This window comes from Rhinoraja longicauda, chromosome 23, assembly GCF_053455715.1.
Source record: "Rhinoraja longicauda isolate Sanriku21f chromosome 23, sRhiLon1.1, whole genome shotgun sequence".
NCBI classification, from domain to species: domain Eukaryota; kingdom Metazoa; phylum Chordata; class Chondrichthyes; order Rajiformes; family Arhynchobatidae; genus Rhinoraja; species Rhinoraja longicauda.
In genome coordinates this window covers 9,264,085-9,279,830 of record NC_135975.1, presented here as the reverse complement: position 1 = coordinate 9,279,830, position 15,746 = coordinate 9,264,085, and the positions used below count along the sequence as shown (strand labels likewise).

Below are 15,746 nucleotides of genomic sequence, written 5' to 3'. Positions count from 1 at the left end.
TTAGATGCGAGGAAAATTCAATTTCCTTTATACGTATCCTTTGCAAAGGATAATAAAGTATCATATTGGAATTAGACTGAACTGATCTGCTTTGGAAAACAAATAAAACTGTATATGCAAAACAGAAATGCTGGAAGAACTCTACAAGTTAAACAACATGTGAACTGTTCTGAGGACGATGCAGATTTGACTGAATTCTTCCAGTATTTTGTCCTATATCGGAGTTGATTTGAATGCAATGTGATACAACTCGACCTGATGTAATTTGAAAGAATGCAGGTGGTGAGACACTCAACTATTCCTTTAAGAAATTTCATACCTGATTATACTCCAACTCTTCTTTTTCGTTCAGAAAGCACAATGGGATTCCTACAACAAAAATGAATTCTGCCACCCTTGTGCAAAGAATTATCACAGGTGTTCACCACCACTAGGAACAGGGGGGGAAACAGAAGTGTTCTAAAAGTAATGGGGAGTAATTCATACAAAGTGCTACTCCAGATCCCAAACAGAATCTTTTTCAAATTTCTTCCAACTCTTCCTAGCTGCTTTTAAATGGATGGATGGTTAAATCAACAGTTACTGGGATACAAGTTATGGTGGTTTTGTGTAAACTTATCAGTCTGATTGTCTTTTCTGGGGGACAATTTGGCAAGACTCCGGTTTAAATGGTTTATGCCTGTCTGAACAAAAAGATTCTGCATGTGAAGGTTAGCCCACAACCTTCGCGGCAGTGGCGCAGCGGTAGAGTTGCTGCCTTACAGCCAATCCAGCGCCGGAGATTCAGGTTCGATCCTGACTACGGGTGCCGTCTGTACGGAGTTTGTACGTTCTCCCCGTGACCTGCGTGGGTTTTCTCCGAGATCTTCAGTTTCCTCCCACACTCCAAAGACGTACAGGTATGTAGGTTAATTGGCTGGGCAAATGTAAAAATTGTCCCTAGTGTGTGTAGGATAGTGTTAATATGCGGGGATCGCTGGGCGGCGCGGTCTCAGTGGGCCGAAGGGCCTGTTTCCGCGCTGTATCTCTAAATCTAAAAATGGTATGCATGAAGTCAGTGGTCAAGCAACATCCGTGGAGGAACAATGTAAGTCAGCATTGTTGAGACCCTGAATCAGTCCTGATTCAGCCAAAATGTGAACTTACACCTTTTGCATCCGCTGATGCTGCTTGACCCACTGAGTTCTTCCAGCATTGCGTTCTTTGATTTTTTGTGTAAATTCATGTGTTGTGAATTGCATTAAATGTACCACTTAAATTGAATCCTGGCAAAATTGATGTGAATCTACTGTTGTTAGTACTGCTTGCGTTGAATGGACATGAAGAGATTGATGTGGGTTACCAACTTGTTTGCTCTTACTTTAATTTCAAACCATCTTGAACATTGGCAATTGTATATTTGTTTCCCGAAGTTGAAATGACTAATGTACATACACCGATCACCCAAAATCTTCTGACCACCTGCCAAATATGCTGTTGGTCCTCCGTGTGCCGCCAAAACAGCGCCGACCCGCCGAGGCTCGGAGTCTCCCAGACCCCTGAAGGTGGCCTGCGGTATCTGGACCAAAACATTAGCAACAGATCCTTCAATGAATGAATAAACAAGTTTATTGGCCAAGTATGCATATACAAGGAATGTGCCTTGGTGCTCTGCTCACAAATGACAACACAAACATATAGTTAACAATTAAGAATAAAGCATAACCACATCAAAACAATAAGGATACAACATTACTTCCTGAACATGTGGGTGAAAATAAACCAGAGCAAAAAAGAGACTACATGTTAAGTAAAATGAAAATATTTGGGTATTAATTAATACAAGTAGAAAACAATAGTCCAGCAAGCCTGTTGGCTCCAAGGGTGCCATATTATCCGAATTTTAATGTTATTCTACATCTGTCGTACCTCTGAACCAGAGGTGGAATTTAGAGAAAGCAGAGATGGGGTGGTGTACAAATTGCTATCATTTCATAAATACTTTTTTGCATTACAAGTTTAATAAATATTTTGAAACTCTCCTAAATATTTCTTACTAGCAGTGTGTAACACACAGCAAAACTTGAATTTGGTCGTGAAAAAAAATCCAACACATTGAATAAAGAGCTGACTGCATTGATTGTGCTCTTAGAGAAGGTACATTACATTTGTTGTTCTTAGAATGGAATACCAGCAACATTTTTAGCTAACTTCAAACATTTTATGAAACAGGAATAGTTTCAGTTAATTTTAGTTCGTAATAAAACAAGGCTGGCATTCGATCAGTTCCGTCCATAAATTCTTGTCACTCACATCCTGAGTTTCTGGCATCTAACATCATTCAGAGCTGCAATCTCAAAGAATAAAAGATCAAGCTTGCCTTGCACAGCAGGTTCAATATGCATTTTTTTCTAAAATTACATTCAAGGCATCAATGCCACCATCACAGCAGTTGCAGCTAGTTTCCTCCCTCTGAACCCACTAACCAACACCCATTGCTTCCCTTACTCTACTCCACACATCACTATCGCCTCAACCATCTCCCCACCTCCACCCCCCACCAAACAGTGGTCAAAGCATGTCGTTGATGGGTGGCCAACCATGTAATTTCCTCTATCTGGCCAACTTCTCCAAACTTCTCTCCAGGTCTCATGTGATTCCAGCTTGGAAATAGAACAATCTCCCTCTTTGTTGGGTCAAAATTCCGGAACAACCTAACACCTGCGTTATGTAAACCTCTGTGGCTCAAGGTGGCTCATGACCATTGTCTTAAAGCCAATTAAGATGTGCAATAAGTACAGGGATATTGCTCAACTCCTTTTGCCACCACTCCCCCTCTAAAAAACTAATTCCTCTCAAAGGTGAGAAATGTAGTGGGAAGCTGAATTTATTGAGCAAAAAACAAAGTGTTGGAGGAATTTAGTGGGTGAAGCATCTGTGGCAGTAATGGATAGATGGACTGAAGGAAGATCCAGCTCCAAAACATTGTTTGTCCATTCTGTCCAAAGATATTGACTGACCCAGAGTTCCTCCAGCACGTTTATTTTTTGTTCAAGAATACAGCATTTGCAGTTTGTGTCTCCAACTGAATTTATTGACTGGTTTATATCCAAGAATGGAGTCTGCCAGCACTAGGTGGCAGCATTGCATTATAAATCTGCCACTAGCCCATCCTGCATCATTCCTGTAAGTTGGGCCTTGAAATTCCTTTTGAATACAGAGCACAGCTGTGGTATTGGTTGAACTCATCTCAATTTTGATGCACTTGATGCACTAACTCCTGCTTCTATGGAGCCAATCTACACACTTGGGAAACCATTTAAACCACAATATATTCACTGCAGAACCCACATCGCTCCAGCTTGCTGTTATACTCCAATAGCATATGACATTTGTTTACAGCCAGAGGCTGAGCTTCAAATCATCAAGTTACTAAAGTAAGAGAATAGGCTTTACCCTAAAGAGCCATAAAACAATGATCCCTTCCCAACAATTGCCTACTGTAAAACAGCCTTTCAACAATAAACGAGTCAGATGAGGCACTGGAAAAGTCATGAGAGCACAGCCTTTGAATAGCCAAGGAAAAAAATGCTTTAAGATCGAGACCTCGTATCAAAATCAAATCTATGGCCTATTGAGTTGTAACGATCCCTTTCCTCATACATGCTTCTGAAACTTCCTCCTAGATGTTTCTGGCTCTTTCTGCCCACTTGGAGAACTCCTCAGTGGATGGCAATCAAGAACTCGAATGCATGGGTTTAAGATGGAATGAGAAAGAGTGGCAACTTTTTCACACAACATTTTTGTTACAGTATTTTGAGATACCTCAAAACCATGGCGTTGGTGATTTTACAATAACTACACATATAACAGAGCACAATACTTAAGAATATGATTTCGAGAAATAATTTATTCAATGCATAATTTCACAGTAAATGAGATAATTGAATATATTGGATATTTTCATAAGAAAACATACATTTTGAGAAGACAAATCACCAACTTTAATGGGTATAAAGACACCATATCATGATACTACTTAAGAACAGCAGATATGCGAAAATGTTTAACACTAAATGCAGTATAAGTATCTGCTCCACTGCAGGTTTTTTACTCATATTCCAATGCAACTAATTTTTCCATCATCTACAAAATAAATATGGCTTCAACATTTTAATCTAAATCACTTTTTTTTTTTAAATCATAGAAAGCAAAGGATTGGCACCAATCCTTGTGGAACACTACTGGCAAGTAGTCTTTATTCACTGAAACAAGAGTTAAATCTTTACCCAGCTTGCCACATGATTCATGAATATATACATTACCTATGATTCATGAATATATTGGGTTATTATTATCACTTGTACTAAGAAATAGTGAAAAACCTTGCTGCGTGCAATACAGTTAAAATCATACTATACACGAGTACAATCAATCCGTATACATGTACAACAGGTAATGCAAAGAGAAAAATACTGGAGTACAGAATATAGTGTTATAGCATTACAGTTAGCAAGAAATATTCTCAATGGCCAAATACCAACAGCCTTCTGGGGAAAAAAAACATTGATTCATAAATCTTTAATGCATTTATCCATCTATTGTTTTAAATGTTTGATCCTGGGGATTAAAGGCTTGAAACGTCCCCTTCCATTCACAGCTTTATCATCCAACCTCAGGTATTAATTAACTGTACTAAAAAAGGTAGGTAACAAAGTTGCTTCTTTTGAAGGCACGATTGGTAATTTTGCAAAAAATTACAGATTGGATTGCATTCCAGCAGGGTGTTCATTTACAAGATGCTTTTCTAAAAATGCAAGAATCTTTTTCCAGGAATCCTCCTGAGCATCTGCATGAGGTTTAGTTGTTCCTCCCCACAAAACTCTAACTGCAAGAAGAAAAGGCATTACAAAAAAAAATATTAGATTAAGTATCATTTCCAACTCTACATTACTGCTCGAGTCCAACAGCTCAATTCGTGCAATTCTCACAATTTATTAGAAAATAACCCTTCGTTCATGCACAGAGCAAAACAACTTCCTGAAATGTGGTCAATTTCTGTTCATTCTATCTGCAAAGTAGCAGCTTTCACAAGGCTGCCGAGAAAGCAAACATTTTGAGTGCTCTCTACTCAATTCTACATAATGGTTCATTCTATCCATATTTCTGTACCATTGAATTAAGATGGTGCGAAGAATTAAGTAATAATTAATGATTCCTAGAATAGATCCTCAATCTGTCATCAATTAAACAAGCCAACCCAATTTTCTAGATTTTCCCCAATTGTCCCCCGAAACAAGGCAGGTCTCATTTAGATGAAAGAGATACGAGTACTGGAGTTTCAGAACAGCCAATCTACAAGTACATGCTGGTCTAAACTCATTTTTTTAAATCTCACTTTCCTTCCTCGTTGCTCCTCATCGCCTTCCCATGTAAACTTTACAGAAACAGGTCAGTAACAAATTGAAAGGGAGAGCTTTTTTCGTGCTGATAGTGAGAGGCTTGGGTGCATAAGGGAATATCACCAAACTTCAACTCAAAAAGCATACAACACACTTATCATGAAATGTAATGGGATATGACAATACAGGCTGGCCTATTTTTCTGTCATGCCAATTTGAGATTGGCAATCAGGATTTGCCAGTGAAGTTCATACCTTGCAACGCTAACCTGAGATCAACAATAAATGAGGCTTTGCCAGGGAAGTTCAGATACCAGGAACATTTTTTTTTAAACGTGCAGAGTTCTCTATACAGGTGAGAATGAAACAACCAAAAACTGTAAAGTGGATGCACATTACTTGCATATTTATGAATTATGGTTTTAAATGTACACAAGACTATATTCATTTTCTTTGTGCCTTTCAAATGATGTTGGAGGGAAGTACATGACACTGAAAGGGGCAGGGAGGGATTTTGGCAGCAGGCTTTACATAACAACATCGATGGAGGGAATGCAAGGAAAAATACCCCAAATAATTTTAAAAAATTTAATTAGCTGGGCTCAAAGCCTCACAGCTGATTTCCCCTCCTATCATTCTGCTCACAAAGTGGAGGTGTTTGATGGTGGTAGCGATGCTAGTTTTAATAATGAAAGCACTGATGTGCTTTTAACAATGTTTTAACAATGAAAGCACACAATGAAAACAAACTGGCAATATGTGGCATAACTAATAGCAGTTCCTTGTGTCTACATAATAGCAACTGGACCAAGTTCCAATTCAGGATGACTGCATTTTAATTTGAGAGCCTTTGGTACTCTTATTGAAAGGGTGTAGAAGCAAAGTTTGAATATTTCTAAGGCAGAAGTGGTTAGATATTTGATAAACAAGGAGAGGAAGAGCAGCTACTGATATAGTAATGAGGTTGCAATCAGATTAGCGTGATCTTATTTAGTGGAGTACCAGGCTTCAGTGCACAAGTGGCTTACATTTTTTTTAAATTGCCCCCCTATGCAATAAAAGCAGTCAAAAGATATTGTAAGCCAATTATGGAAACTTCTAGGGGGTAAAGTATCCTTTTTGATTTCATGCTTCGGGATTAAATTGCAAAATAAATGTTTTCCTACTTTATCCAATACAACCTATAATTCAAAAATTCTTTCAGGAAATCAATTGCTTACTTTGATAATATCCCTGAAGTAAAATGTCAGATATTAAACAAAGAAACATAAAAAATAGGTGCAGTAGGCCATTCACCTCTTCGAGCCAGCACCACCATTCAATATGATCATGGCTGATCATCCAAAATCAGTACCCAGTTCCTGCTTTTTCCTCATATCCATTGATTCTGTTAGCCCCAAGAACTAAATCTAACTCTTTTGAAATTATCCAATGAATTGGCCTCCACTGCCTTCTGTGGCAGAGAATTCCACAGATTCACAACTCTCTGGGTCAAAAAGTCTTTCCTCATCTCAGTCTTAAATGGCCTGCCCCTTATTCTTAAACTGTGACCCCTGGTTCTGGACTCCCCCAACATGGGGAACATTTTTCCTGCATCTAGCCTGTCCAATCCCTTAAGAATTTTATATATTTTTTAAGATCCCCTCTAATCCTTCTAAATCCCAGTAAATACAAACCCAGTCCATCCATTCTCTCTTCATATGTCAGTCCCGCCATCCCAAGAATTAACCTGGTGAACCTACGCTGCACTCCCTCAATAGCAAGAATGTCCTTCCTCAAATTGGGAGACCAAAACTACACACAATACTCTAGGTGTGGTCTCACCAGGGCCCTATACAACTGCAGTAGGACCTCCTTGTTCCTAACCTCAAATCCTCTCGCAATGAAGGCCAACATGCCATTAGCTTTTTTCATTGCCTGCTGTACCTGCATGCTTACTTAGTGACTGATGTACAAGGACGCCAGGTCTCATTGCACCTCCCCTTTTCCGAATCTGACACCATTCAGATAATAATCTGACTTCCTGTTCTTGCCACCAAAGTGGATAACTTCATATTTATCCACATCATACTGCATCTGCCCACTCACCCAACTTATCCAAGTCACCCTGCAGCCTCATAGCATCCTCCTCGCAGCTCACTCTGCCACAGCTTTGTATCATCCACAATCTTGGAGACGTTTCATTTAATTCCTTCGTCTAAATCGTTAATATTATAAAAAACTGGGATCCCAGCATTGAGCCTTGCGGCACCCCACTAGTCACTGCCTACCATTCTGAAAAGGCCCCGTTAATTCCTACTCTTTGCTTCCTGTCTCCCAACTAGTTGTCTCTCCATGTCAATACCCTACCCCCAATACCATGTGCTCTAATTTTGCACACTTATCTCTTGTGTGGGACCTTGTCAAAGGCTTTTGAAAGTCCAGATACACCACATCCACTGGCTCTCCCTTATCCATTCTACTTGTTACATCCTCAAAAAATTCCAGAAGATTAGTCAAGCATGATTTCCCCTTCATCCATGCTAATTTTGACCGATCCACTGCTTCCAAATGTGCTGCTATTACATCTATAATAATTGACTCAAGCATCTTCCCCACTACCGTTGTAAGGGTAACTGGTTTATAATTCCCCATTTTCTCTCTCCCTCCTTTCTTAAAAAGTGGGGCTACATTGGCTATCCTCCAGTCTGCAGGGACTGATCCAGTCCATAGAACATTGGAAAATGATCACCAATGCATCTACGATTTCTAGGGCCACCTCCTTGAGTACTCAGGGTTGCAGACCATCAGGCCCTGCGGATTTATCTGCCTTCAGTCCGAACAGTTTATCTAACACAATTTCCTGACTAATGTGGATTCCCTTCAGTTCCTCCCTCCCACTAGATCCTCGGTCCCCTAGTATTTCTGGGAGATTGTTTATGTCCTCCTTTGTGAAGACAGAACCAAAGTACTCATTTAACTGGTCTACCATTTCCTCGTTTCACCATTATAAATTCACCTGTTTCTGACTGGAAGGGTCCTTTATTTGCCTTCACTAATCTTTTCCTTTTCACATATCTAAAGATTTGGTTTCAAATAACACACCCAGCAAATGTTACTGAAGAACCAGCAGATGCATGAATGGAAAATAATAGATCCAAAGGCAAAAGCATAAGTACGCTTATAAAAGATGGAAACATCCTCCCAAATCCATGCTGAACATCAAACACCCACTAATTCTAATCCAACAGCAATCCCCAAATTTCCATCAACTTCCCCATCTAGACACTAGGGTCAATTGATAGTGATCAATTAATCTACCAACCTGCAGGTCTTTGGGATGAGAGAGGAGACTGAAGCACGTGGGAGAAACAAGGAGTCACAGGGAAACATACAAACACCCATCAGATAGTACCAAAAGTTAGGACTGAATCTGGGTCACGGTAGAGTAGCTCTCTAACTGTATCAATGTTCCATCTTTCAATGATTAGAAATGAAAAATATATATTCAAATTTATATTCAACTTCATAAGGGGCTCACTGCCAGTACAACTTTATATTGCAACACGAAACACACCTCTAATCTAATTATTGCAAATGTGCATCAGGATTCATGAGATAAAGTGACACTTCAGCTAATGAGCTCACCTGTTTTATTTAATGATTGTATCTTAAACTTGGTTATCCTGAAATGTGGACTATATGGAGGCTCAATTAGATGTCCAGTCTGAGGATACGAGATTGTTGTGAGCAAGTGATCATTTCCTGCAGCCTTCATCATCTTCTTTATCTGAGAGAAAAAAAATCAAAACAGGTTTTAACCTACAAACACCTCTAGCCAAGAATCACAAAATCTCACATGCAAGTGAGATAATATGCACTTACCTCATCAGCAGATTCCACTGCAGGGCAGTTTTGATCATCTTCACCACAGATAATCATTAAGGGGCATCTGATTTTATCAACCTTTCAATGAAAGACAAGAATTTATGTGGGTGAAAAATTAACAACAGTTAATTGTGTGCATGACATTATCTAAAGTAAAACTATGAAAGCATGAGCATGTAGAAATAAATCTACAAATAGCCATTTGCCATTATTTTAACTTAGAACTTTCTCTACATTAGCCATCCTATGAAGAAACTATTGAAATGTAAGCATTTGAATTACAAATACAATTGCTGCACTAAAATAAGGCACATTAATAAAATACAATTTATTGACATCACCCCCTCCAAAGGAGCACTCTCCTTCAACATCCATAACTTGTCTGATTTCATGGTAAAACCTAATTTTATGGTAAGTATTTTATGGCACTGCTAATTTATTATTCCTGTAGTTAGTAAATTATTCCTGTAGTTAGTAAAATATTTTACCGGCAAAATGAACTTTGAAGCATTCGGGAATGGAAAGGAAATGTATTTCCATATCATAACACCATCTTCTGTAAACCTAATTTTATCTGTGGCTCTAGGTGAAAAAGCAGAGAAAAGAAAAAGCAGATTAGTTAATAAAGCCCAAAATAATATTTTATTCAGATTGTTAAATCCATTAACCCTTTGTTTATTGAAAACTTGCCAATTCGCATTTGTAAACTATCAAGAATTGAAATATTTTTTCAGAAGACAACCAATTCTCCCTGATATTTAAATACTCCACACTCACATCATGGTCTTCACCCTCAGGAGGGAATACCCATTAGAGAACAACAATTATACATAAAAGGAAAATTCCAAGAAATTATGTCAACTTACTCATTCCCATCTTCAAATAGATCACCATTTCCATTCCAGATAATGTTTAGATGACTTCCACTGATGCAAGTTATGCATTTCGGCTGAAGAAAAAGTGCAAGAGGTGCAGTGGATGAACCACTGATATCAGCAGAAGAATTTTTATACTTTGTAAAAAATGAAACTCAAAGCCAAGTAACAGGTGAACAATGCCAATTTCCAGCAAATGAATCCACTGCTGGTATCAATTACACTGAGCAGTCATGACCGTAGAACATTTAATAACATTGCACACAAGCTCCGAATTAGGAGACAATCTCATTTAATTGGGAAAATAACCTTTTGCCAGAAGTTTAATTGCTTTGCAAAAGCAAGGCCTAATAAATAAATCTCCTTTTCAAAGTGCATAGAATTTTTGTTTAAGGCTACAGAAAAACAATCTGAAAGAAAATTTAAATCTACCAATTTTCAGATTGACCCACAACACTGCAAATTTCTTACGTACACTATATTCAGCCCTATGTTTCAAAAATAAACTGGAATGGATCTCTAAACAATAGTGAACAGATTAGATCTCGCAATAATACTTAAAATACCGTAAGACTTAAAATACTGTATTGTCCTTTCTGATTTCATCTTTATAAACCTTACATATGCTCCCCCTTTCTTTTTGACCAAATTTACAACCTCTTTGATCATCCAAGGTTCCCTTAACTTGCAAACCTCATCTCTCCTCCTCACTGGAACATGTCATTCCTGAACTCTGATCAAATACGACTTCCACGTCAGATGTCGACTTGCTCAATAACAGCAAGTTTGCATGCAAAACTAAATTAGGTGGCATCATAGATAGTGAAGATGATTATCATAGATTTTTACAGCAGGTCCTTGATCAAATGGGCAAGTGGGCTGAGGAATAGTTAATGGAGTTTAATGAAGAGAAGCGCAAGGTATTGCACTTTGGGAAGTCAAATCAGGGCAGGATATTCATAGTGAATGGTAGAGCCCTGCATAGTGAATAAACTCTCCAGCAGGTGCTCACTGAGTGCCGTGTGACAGTCTCCCGGAACAGTAAAGCAGCTAGCAGCGGCACAACGGTAGAGCTGTGGCCACAAAGCGCCCGAGATCCGGGGGTCAATCCAGACTATGAGTGCTGTCCGTGTGGAGTTTGCACATTCTTCCTGTAACTGCGTGGGATTCCTCTGGGTGCTCCGGTTTTCTCCCACATTCCAAAGACGTGCAGGTTTGTAGGTTAATTGGCATCAATAAATTGCCCTTAGTGGCCTCAATAAACTGCCCTGAATGAAACTGGGTTAACATAGAACTAGTACAAACAGGTGATCGTTGGTTGGTGTGGGCAAAGTGTCTGTTTCCATGCTCTATCTCTAAACTAAACTTCTCTGCCTCTTTAACCTTCCTCACTATCATGTCTGAAACATTGAAACCCTGGAATGTTCAGTATCAGTCCTGTCCCTCACAACCAAGTCTCTGCAAAGGCTACAACTACACAATTCTGAGCACTGATCCAGGTTGTAAGTTCATCTGCTTTACCCACAACATGCTGTGGAAATCAACAAACCAGCCCATTAATTTCACCATATTCCTTAACCTCTCCCTGCCGATCCTTCTTTGAGACTTACTGGTCAAACCTGTACCTTCCTGTCAGTCCTTCCATTTGCTGACCTGCTCAGGTTCCCACCCCATGCCACTCTAGTTTAAACCCTCCCAAGTAGCATTAGCCAACCTTCCTGCAAGGATATTGGGTCCCCTTCAGTTCAAGAACAATCTGTTCCTCTTGTCCTGAAAAAAACCTAATGGTCCAAAAATCTGTGCCAACTCCTCAGCCACTCAAACTCCTCAGTGTCACACTTGTTTTATTTTCCTCTTCCTAGCCATTACCCTCATTGGTACCCAGCATAATCTAGAAATGACCACCCTCAAGGTCCTGCTTTGTAACCTTTTGCCTAATTCCCTATACTCACTCTGCATGACCTCATCCCGTTTTCTACCCATGTCATTTGTACCAATACAAAGTATCAATGAGATGCAAAACTTTTTTTTTGCAAGTTGTTTTCATTGTTGATGAACATACCTGAATATTTGTGAGCTCTGATGCCATTAAGAGTGCAATTGTGACTCCAAGTGAAAGCCCTACAAGGGCAACCTTGCCTTGGGCAACCTTTGGATGGTTATTCAAGGCAACAAAGGCCTCCTGTATGTCAGTGAAAAATATATTGCAGTTTCTTGTTATTTAACAGCAACATCACCAAATCCAACAATAGTAAACATCAAACACTTAAATTGTTTTGATCCTGGAATCTTGACAGGCCAACATGACTTCTGCCAAGCTTTGCCTGTGCCTGACTTTGCCACATTTTACCTTTCTTACCTCGAAGTAAGAAAGTTTTGGGTCAAATACTTCTTTTGACGGTGGAACATCTTTTTGTCCTGTGTATGCCAAGGCGAGCACTGCATATCCTCTGGATGCAAATAGAGCTGCTCGGTATTCAATAAGACCTCCTCCACCACCCCACATGTCCAGGATTGCAGGAAATGGACCAGGGCCTAATAAATACATTAGGATATGCAGTTCTGAAATGCAGCCAACAGATTGTTCGAATATAGAACATTGTGTGCAGCATCTTAATCATGATTTCTGCGCTCAAAGTAAATTTAGTGAAAAACATCCATTTATATAGCACCTAAAGACCCTTCAGAAAAACATCCAAACATTTTACATAACTCAACCTATGCCCTAAAATACTGCAGTCTGAAGGGTCTCGACCCGAAACGTCACCCATTCCCTCTCTCCTAGATGATGCCTGACCTGCTGAGTTACTCCAGCATTTTGTGATACCTTAAAATACTTCAGTGTATGAAGTAGAGACGTATGCATGGCATATTTTGTACAATTTTGTTCTGATTTGAGGAATATATGTGCAATAGAGACAGTCTAGGGTAGGTTCACTGTCAATTAATGGGATGTAGGAACTGAGTGCCGAGGAAAGGTCAAGCAACTTCGGCCTATGCTCAAAGAGGTTTAGAAGAAAGAGAGGAAAATTAGATGTTGAGAAATTAATTCTCCTGGTGGTGGCAACATCTAAAACAAGTAGAATGAGAGGCATCCATGTAAGAAAGATGAAGGGGAATTTCTTGAGTGTTTTTGAATTTCTGGCACTCTTACCGATAAATATTGGAGGCCAAGATAGATGTTTGGTTTTCAGGGACATCATCAGTTATTGGAAATAGATAGGAAAATTAAGCCAAGTCCATGAATGTATTGATTGACTGAGTATACATGGGCTGTATAAGCCTCCTCCTACCTCTAATCATGTTTAAGTTAAATTATTGTAATATGAATATTGCTGCAGCCAATTTCCATGCAGCAGCTCTCAATCATCAATTGCTGCATGACGGAATTGTAATTCATGCTGGTGGGTTTTACTTCCCATGTAATAAAACTGTTACATTTTTTAAGTAAAAATTATTGCCTAGTATTGCTAATTTTGCATCTGCAGGTGCTTGTTTTCTATTTTGCTGATATCGGGCATTTTTAAAGAATTCTAAGGCGATAGTATGAAGTGATCCAAATTCTAAGCACTTTGATGGCTCAGTTGAGTGACTTTGGACTTGCAAATAATTGGAGAAAATATCTGCTCGTCTGTGACTGGATGTCAGACAAGCAGATGGGCAATTGAAAGATGATGGGGTTGAGAATGAGGTTGAATCACTGTAATGAAACGTTTTGTTGGTTTTGCAAGCCTTTGGAAGGGGCCAGGCATTAATCCTTCAATGACATGGATGAAGAATGGAGGCAGTTGAGGCAGGTGCTGTTGCAATGTTTAAGAAACATTTAGACAGGTACATGGATAGGACAGGTTTAGAGGGATATGGGCCAAACGCAGGCAGGTGGACCCAATGTAGATGGGACATGTTGGCCGATGAGGGTAAGATGGGCTGAAACGCCTGTTTCCACACTGTAAGACCTCATGACATTAAAGGCACCAAAACAGTGTGGTGGGGGAGCTGGAATAAAAATCAATGCAGGGATTCTGATCTTGGGTGCAGTTTCATATAACAGAACAACAATAAAAATGATGTAATTAAATCGACCGAAGAATCGTGGTGAGTCAAGAAGAATAAAGAGGGATAATCTATTCCTGGCAGCATCACATTACTGTTATCAAAGTTACAAAGGACATCAATGTTTCAGTGCTGTGGCATGAGAATACATCCAATTGCAGGGATTAAACGTGACATTCATGAAAAGATGAACATGGACATGGAAGGTAACATCACTAGACCACATCACTAAAACAATGATTGTAATAATTTGTATGTTAATACCATTGATCCCCTAAAGAACTCAACCTTATAATGCAATAGCATATCAGAGTCAAAAGAGTAAATGAATAACATATAATCTATGTGAATACTTTGTACATGTCCAGATCATGCATTCAAATATTACATTAATTGTTCTGGGTTTTATGACTTTGGAAGGGAATTAAAAATTAAGTTGGAATCTCCAGGATTGATTTTGTCACGTTTTTCCATTCATTGCAATTGTACTTTTTAAAAAAACAAACATATTTTTATATCACAAGGCAATTTATAAAGCTATTGAAAACTTTGACTTCTGTCAAGCCCAAGAACTGATTTATAACATTCCAGAAAGCTTGTTGAGCTGAAAAATCTTCACACCCAATTTTGGATTACCCAGGGGCAGAGGGTGATTGAGATGGCTGTTAACAGGGATTCACTTTAGAATATATGAATGACCCTTGTTAGCCTTGATGTTAGACATTGTTAAGAAAACATACGTTAATATTAATGAATTCATCAAGTTAGGAACTTAAAATTAAACAATATCATATTAAAGTTGAAAAGAGTAAAACTGAAGACATACACATTAAAATGATACGGTGTCATCAGAAGGAAGGAAGGACGGATTGGGGGTATTGAAATCTTGGGAAATTGAGAGTGAAGAATGAGGCTTTCTGTAGAGCATTAATTTCAATACATTGGGGACCCTGGGAAGAGGAAGAATGTGCTGATGGCTCTTTCTGGAGCTCAGAAACAACAAGAGGAATTTTTTAGAGGACACCACAACAAAATATACCATAATAGAGACCAAGATGCCATGAAATCTGTCAACTCTGAATACTGGGGTAATGTAACGCATATGAAATTAATTGAATTAATCACACATTACTAATCCTTCTCCAACCTCCCTTTCCCATTTAAAAAATACATTGGGTATGCAAGCAAAGAATTTCACTGTGCCTAGTCACATGTGACAATAAATTATTCCATTCCATTCCAAGAACGGAATGCTTAGAATAATCTTGCTCTAGGAATAAACTTTTACTGGATTTTGAATGATAAGGGTAAAATGCAAAATGCATGATAGTCAGTTAGTACATCAACACTATTTCAGAGGTCAAAAATTTGAGGCAATGCACCCGTGTCTCCACAAACAGGTTGAAACCTAAGCTTTACTTGAGAGAACAAGAAGTATATCATCTGAATCATTAGTGAGAATAAATTGCAACCTCCAAGATGTTGCCACTTTGAGGGATCATTATTTACCTCTTTCTATGGCTGGGACTTAGGGTTCCCCAGCCTAGATTTCTTGCTAGGCTGCATCACCA

General features: G+C 38.9%; 1 protein-coding gene across 5 annotated transcripts in view; it reads right to left on the bottom strand.

The window, feature by feature from the left end:
• Positions 1–1,590: 1,590 nt before the first annotated feature.
• Positions 1,591–15,746, bottom strand: part of LOC144604843 (bile acid-CoA:amino acid N-acyltransferase-like) — a 38,707-nt gene continuing 24,551 nt past the window's right edge. For all 5 annotated transcript variants that reach the window (XM_078419589.1, XM_078419587.1, XM_078419591.1 and 2 more), the window contains 7 exons: positions 12,482–12,657; positions 12,185–12,304; positions 10,114–10,196; positions 9,736–9,829; positions 9,245–9,325; positions 9,008–9,149; positions 1,591–4,867 (listed from right to left, as the gene is read on the bottom strand). In XM_078419589.1, the coding sequence (XP_078275715.1) occupies positions 4,737–4,867; positions 9,008–9,149; positions 9,245–9,325; positions 9,736–9,829; positions 10,114–10,196; positions 12,185–12,304; positions 12,482–12,657 (827 nt within the window). In that variant the 3' untranslated portion in view covers positions 1,591–4,736. The remainder of the gene's footprint in view (positions 4,868–9,007; positions 9,150–9,244; positions 9,326–9,735; positions 9,830–10,113; positions 10,197–12,184; positions 12,305–12,481; positions 12,658–15,746) is intronic.